This window comes from Charadrius vociferus, unplaced genomic scaffold (assembly GCF_000708025.1).
Source record: "Charadrius vociferus isolate BGI_N301 unplaced genomic scaffold, ASM70802v2 scaffold838, whole genome shotgun sequence".
NCBI lineage: Eukaryota > Metazoa > Chordata > Aves > Charadriiformes > Charadriidae > Charadrius > Charadrius vociferus.
The window spans coordinates 713,448-719,783 of record NW_009649487.1 but is presented as its reverse complement, the minus strand read 5'-3'; the positions used below and the strand labels follow the sequence as shown (position 1 = coordinate 719,783).

At 57.8% G+C, this 6,336-nt stretch overlaps 1 protein-coding gene across 1 annotated transcript; it reads left to right on the top strand.

The window, feature by feature from the left end:
• The first annotated feature begins 3,370 nt into the window (after positions 1 to 3,370).
• KLHDC7A (kelch domain containing 7A) lies at positions 3,371 to 5,878 on the top strand. Its single transcript, XM_009889997.1, has 2 exons — positions 3,371 to 3,520; positions 4,157 to 5,878. The coding sequence occupies exons 1-2, from the start codon at positions 3,371 to 3,373 to the stop codon at positions 5,876 to 5,878; spliced, it is 1,872 nt and encodes a 623-aa protein (XP_009888299.1).
• Positions 5,879 to 6,336: the final 458 nt, after the last annotated feature.

Here is a 6,336-nt window from a genome sequence, read left to right as displayed (position 1 = left end):
AAAGCAATGGCCGAGGGGACAAGGGAGTCACTCCTCGTTTTGGGCAGAGATGCTGCCTGCTTTCCCAAAGTGCCCCCAAGGTGACGCGGGACATGGAGAGATGCCACCTCACCAAAGCAGTGACCCAAAGAAAACCTCCCGTGACGTGCTGGACCCTGCCTTCACTTTCTGCCTCCTTTTATCCTTCATCTACCAGCCCTGCCTCCCCATCCCCATCCACCTTCCTACAGGTAATTACTAAGGACATCAATTAAATCCCTGGCTCCCCCCCCACCCCCACCCCCCCTGTTGTTTGAGGACCTGGCAGTGAATAATGCAGGAGGCTGGAAGGGGAAAGAGCTGCTCAGGTTGTTTCATTATTGATGAGAGATGACAGATCCGCGGCTGACAACCTGCCTAAGAGATATGATTAGCTTGTAAAAAATTAATCGCGCTTCTTAGGGATGACGCGAGCTGAAAACCCCAAGGAGCGGCGTTATCGATGTTCCCTAATTTCAGGGGACTTTGAAAAGGTTTTAGCAAAATTTGGAGGAGGCAATTACATTCAATTAGAGTCACAAGTGCCGAGACGTCACCGCTGCTCGGAGACGCCACGGCCGCATCCCCGGCTCCCCTACGCTGCTGCTCGTCCTCCTTACCGCAAGGCATAGATAAATATACATTTCTACGGCGGACCTGCGTTTTTGCTGTGGGGCTCCTCCTTCCCCACATCAGCCCCCGCAGCTCAAGCTCGGTGGTTGAGCTCTGGTCCTTCCCATCCTGCCATTTGTGACGGCAACAGCACCCAGAGCACGCTGCCCGCCAAAAGCCCCCTCGCCTCCCCCTGGTCTCCATGTTTCGCCCTCCCAACATCCATAAAAACCCACCGATGAGGAGGATAACCGCACTCAGGCTGGCACGGGGCTCATCCAAGCCCCCAGCCCTTTGGGACGTTAAGGTGGGGATTACAAAACCAGGGATGCTTGGGCTCAACGGGGCTGGGAATGCTGGCGGGAGCGCCGGAGGGCTTTGCTCAGTGCTTCCCCTGCTTCCCTCCACCTCATTACCGGGCACAGTCACTGCCATGGCCAAGTTCACAGGGCCACCAAGCACATGCATAATTCATACTTCCCAGCTCACGGACGCAAGGATCTTTGCAGATGTACCTGCAGGTTAAAAACCACAGCAGTGAGAGACGAAGAAACCCAGGGTCACGGCCACACGTAGGTGGCCAGACCCTTTGCCAATGAGCCGAGCCCCAAAACACATGCTCAGCCTCCACGCACGTCCCCGGTGCCCCAGTTCAGGACCCTCCACATTTGCAGACAGGTGGGATATGCCCTCCCTGGGGTTTTGGCCAGACCAAGCCCCCCCTTGCAGCCGAGGGATGCATTTTTGGCATCCTCCATGCCAAAGAGGATGGAGGGGAGTGACTGGGTGGGATTTGGCTGGTGATGCTTTGGCCCCTGCTCCAAGCTCAAGTTGCAACCAAGCAGGATGCATCAGTCCAGCTCTTAATCTAAACGTCCTCATTCCTCCAGCCTCTTCCTTGCTGCACCCATACAAGGTGACAACCTCCCAAACAGCCCCCTAAAAGCCACTGGTGGTCTCTCCCTATTCAAAGCAGGGATGCGCACAGGCGTCCCCAACTGCCAAGCCATTCTCTTTCTATATACGTATGAAAATTACACTCTTCAGCACGTGGTCTTCCACCTCACGAGCACCCATGGCAAAGACTAGTGGCACATACACAACCACCCCCATCCCCTTTGCACCACCACATCCCCCTGCGATGCCCTCAGGTGAAAAGCAGCACCTCAGCATTGGTAGGGAGGTCACCTCAGTGCTTGCAGATGGCGGTGACGGTGGGGAAATGTGCCCCAAAGAGGTCCCGATGCTCCTCCCCATCGCAGCAGGCAGAGCCTGAGCTCATGCTGGTGAAGATCAGCTGCTGCACGGGATGCGGTTTGGGAGGCTGCAGACACTGGGCATGAGCTCATGAGCGCTCACCGCCAATGGCGAGACCTCATCCCACCACGCTGGCCCACGCAGTCAGGACCCGTCACACCCACACCTCATACAAGGGGTTGTTTTAGCATCCCCTGGGCTCATTTCTCTGGCAAATCCCACGGGATCAGGACCAAGCGAGCGAGGAGCGAGTCCCTGCATGCAAACAGGAGCGGCTGCCCACCCCCACCCACATTTTGGCTGTTTCTTTGCCGCCTCTCAGGGCCTCATTTCTTTATGCAACTCTCAGCATGCGAGACATTCCCCTCAGGGAAAAGGAAATTAATTTTATCCCTTTGAATTCAGCTCGCTTAGCGGCGGTTGCAGAGGGATGCCATTCCCCAGGCCCCCTCCTTTCCAACCCCCCCTGCGCCGTGGTCGAGGCGTGGGGACCCAGCTGCCTGGGTGGGACGATGGGGACAACAGTTCCCCTAAATCTTTGAAATTCAGATCAGAACCAGACACATCACCGACATCTTTCCAGGGGGAGAAAGAAGCAAACGCGACACTGTCTGGCATCCTCCGTGCCTCAGTTTCCCCACAGCGACTCCAGTCCCCGCGGACATCCCACATGCAGCAGTGCGTCGCTTCAAAACAATGACTTGCACCTTTCCCTTTCCATCCCAAATGTCTTTGTGGTCTCAATGCTTTTGCTCACTTTAGCTCATCCCTCTCCCCGTGCACATGGATGCAGGTCTTTGAACGCGGTGGTCACCAGCAGCAGTTTCACTCCTGCCTTTATTTGCTCTTCGGCGTCAGATTTTACCCCCTCCCAAAGCCCCCAGCTCCTTTCCCACCAGCTCTTAATTCCCCTGCCGCTTCCAAGCTGGCCCCAAAGAGACCCCAGAGGCTTTCGGGCTATTTCCCGTCACCCTTCGTTAGCTAGTGTGCCACAAATGAAGGCTACCGAATTAGTCACCCACCTCTGTGGCGGAGCAGCTGCTCGGTGTCAGACCAAAGGTCTGCCGGGCACCAGGCTGCTTCTCCCTCCCTTCCCCGCACCTGCACCCAGGGATGAGACACCTTTCCTGGACAAAACAACTTATTTTCCCCTTCCATTGCATGAGCCCTTTTAAACGGCAAAAGAAACGAGGCGGCAGCACCATGGGGCTGCTTGGAGGAGATCCTTTTCCTCCCTTTGTGCTTCCTTTTGCTTTGCTCTGAGCCTCTCTGTTTACCAGGCTAATAAAGCCGTCTCTGTGCCGCCAACTCTGGGCTGCACCTTTTCCCGGGAGCCCAGCCCAGCCCAAACATGCAAAACTTCTCCGGAAACCTCCTGCTAGCTTTACTCGCTCAAAGTCACCTTGCCCCGAACCTTCAGCTCCACGCTCCGGGCTCGCTCGGCAATCATTAATCGGCTTCTCTGCATTCCCGGCATGGAAAAATGCCCCAGCGGGTAACCCTGCCCTGGCAGTCCGACATGCAGCTGGCCGGAAAGCTCTTCCTCTCCGCCGCCGCTCTGCTCCTCCTGACTTTGGCATACAGGTTTTATAAGTCCCGCTCGCTTGCCGGGGGCAAAATCCCGCTGGCCGAGGTGGGAGGATAGCAGAGGGAAAACGCTGCTCGGGACAGGGATGGGGATGGGGACGGGGACGGGGCGGCGGGTCTGCGACGGAGAAGGGTGTTTGCTGGGGAGGAGAGGAGGGACGGTGGGGATGGACAAGCGAGCGGTCAAGCAAGCGTTCCCAGGACACGGCACACAGCTCCTCGGGGGGATCGAAGTCTGCCAAGGGGTGAGGAGGAGGAGGAGGAGGAGGAAGGAGAGATGGTTTCAGATCCGGGGCTGATTGGCGAGAGAGCAGGGATGGCCGGGAGGAGAAGTGAGCTGGGAAGCGAGCCGGGAAGCAAGCTGGGAAGTAAGTCGGGGAGCAAGCCAGGAATCGAACCAGAAATTGAGCTGGGAAGTGGTCCAGGAAGCGAGCCAGGAAGTGAGCCAGGAAGCAAGTCAAGAAGCGAGCTGGGAAGCAAGCTGGCAAGCCAGCCAGGAAGCAAGCCGGGAAGTGAGCTAGGAAGCGAGCCGGGATGTAAGCTGGCAAGCAAGCCAGGAATCAAGCAGGCAAGTGAGCCAGGAAGCAAGCTGAGCTCTTGTGACCTTTGGGATGCAGCCGAAACACCGAGCAGCCGCCAGGAAGAGGGCACTGGGCTCTCCCCCGGGATTGCTAATGCCCAGACGGCAGATGACGGACGCACACAAAGCACAAAGCAGGATTTGGCCAGCAGAGGCATGAGCCAGGAGGCCGAGGGGTGCAGGGGGACGATCCAGACCCTCAGCGTCATCTCAGACCTGGGTCTAACAATGACAGCAAGCAACGTGGGGTCGGACGCCTCCTACTCTTTCTCCTCAGTCGCAAAGATCCAGGTGGAGGAGAACTACATTGCTGAGCGGCAGGTGAAGGACGGGGCCAGGCAACCAGTCCCCAGCCTCAAAGGCAAAGTCTATGACTACTACATCCAGTCCGTCTCCCAGTCGGTGTCGAAGAAGAGGTCTCTCCCCTGCATCCCTCCAGGAACATCCCAGTGCCGCAGCTTGGAGCGGGTCAATGAAGAGCTGCAGAACTTTGCAACCCAGGAGCTGGACCCAACTTTGGCAATGCAGGATCCCACCGCCTCCTCCTCCGTAGTTCCACCACCCACACAGAGCTTGGAGATCTCCCCTGAGCCACCATCTCCTGGCCGCAAGGACAGCATCCTCCAGATCGCCGACAGCCCCCACCTCCAGCTGCCCATGGAGGGTTTTGGGGTCACGATGCCAGCCAGCACACCACCTGCAAGCCCCCGGCCAGGGCTGATGGCCAGTGCTGACCGCTTCCAAATGCCACCACCCACCCACCTGGACCTGGGGAACTGCTATGATGTCCTCTGCACAGCCAAGGCGCAGAAGCTTGGTGACCTCCAGGAGGCTGCCTACAAGGTGATGAGCGACAACTATCTGCAGGTGCTGAGGACACCCTCCATCTATGGCCGCCTCAACGCCGGCGAGCGGGAGCTCATCCTGCGGCGGAGGCTGAAGGGGAAGATGTACGTGGCCGTGGCAGACATCAACGTGCAGGAGCCCGGCCTCCATACCAGTCGCCTCTGCTACTACGATGACGAAAGGGACTGCTGGCATCACCTCTGCCACGTGCCACCAGAGGTGGTCTCCCGGGGGTGCGCCATGTGCAGCATGTTCAACTACCTCTTTGTGGTGGCCGGCTGTGAGGGCACGGGCCGGACACAGAGACCCTCCAACCGTGTCTTCTGCTATGACCCCCTGACCAACATCTGGAGGGAGATCTGCCCCCTGAACCAAGCACGGCCGCACTGCAAACTTGTGGCCTTGGATGGCCATCTCTACGCCATCGGTGGTGAGTGCCTCTACACAGTGGAGCGCTACGACCCCCGGCAGGACCGCTGGACCTTCACCGCACCCCTGCCCCACGACACCTTTGCTGTGGCCCACACAGCCACAGTGTGCGATGGGGAGATCTACGTGACAGGGGGCACCTTGCGCTACGTGCTGCTGCGTTATGCCGCCCGCTCAAACAGCTGGATGGTCAGCCCGGCCGGTGGTGGCAAGGACAGGACAGCTGAGATGGTGAGCACCAATGGCTTCATCTACCGCTTTGACCTTCACCGCAGCACGGGCATTGGCGTCTACCGCTGCAGCACCAAGGCCAAGCTATGGTATGAGTGTGCCACCTATGCCATGCCTGACCTCTCTGGCTTCCAGTGCACGGTGGTGGGCAGCCTGGTCCACTGCATCGGTCGGCACTTCCACATACGTTTCCTGGCTGACCATATCTCACCACGCTTTGGGACCAAGGAGCTGCAGCCCTTCCCATCGCCCCGCGGCAGCCTTCTCCCAGCCATCCTGGTGCTGCCGGAGGGAGGGACACCACAAACGCAGGTTTGAGGGATCCAGGCTAGAGTCTCATGCAGCAGTGGTGGTGGCTCAGATGTGACATGATGGTGAAAGCTGGTAGAAGAAGCCACCAGCCCACACTAGATGACCGTAGCATGGGACCAACACTATCGGGGCAACATTAACTATACCCACCATTAAGCAGGCATCCTCCCTTAAGTAAGGAAGGAGATGGACTGCCCTTGGATACTGCCAGTAAACCCAGCCTTGAAGACACAAGGAAGAGCAAAGCAGGAGCTGGGTGGACTTGTTTGCTTAGAGGTATTTAAACATAGGCGTGCTTGCTTGGATGCAAATAAACCACGGCTCGCTGCAGGCTCCCAGCTGTGCACTGCCCAATAAGTACCTGCTTTACACACCGGGTGTTTAATATTGACCTGGACACGTAACACATGGAGGATTTTAGGGTGGAGGAACGCAGCAGGCAGGTTTGATACCTAAGGAGGTAT

Coding starts and splice junctions, on each gene's coding strand:
- KLHDC7A (XM_009889997.1), top strand. CDS start 3,371: ATGCCCCAGCGGGTAACCCTGCCCTGGCAGTCCGACATGCAGCTGGCC. Junction 3,521..4,156: donor GCAAAATCCCGCTGGCCGAG/GTGGGAGGATAG, acceptor GCTAATGCCCAG/ACGGCAGATGACGGACGCAC.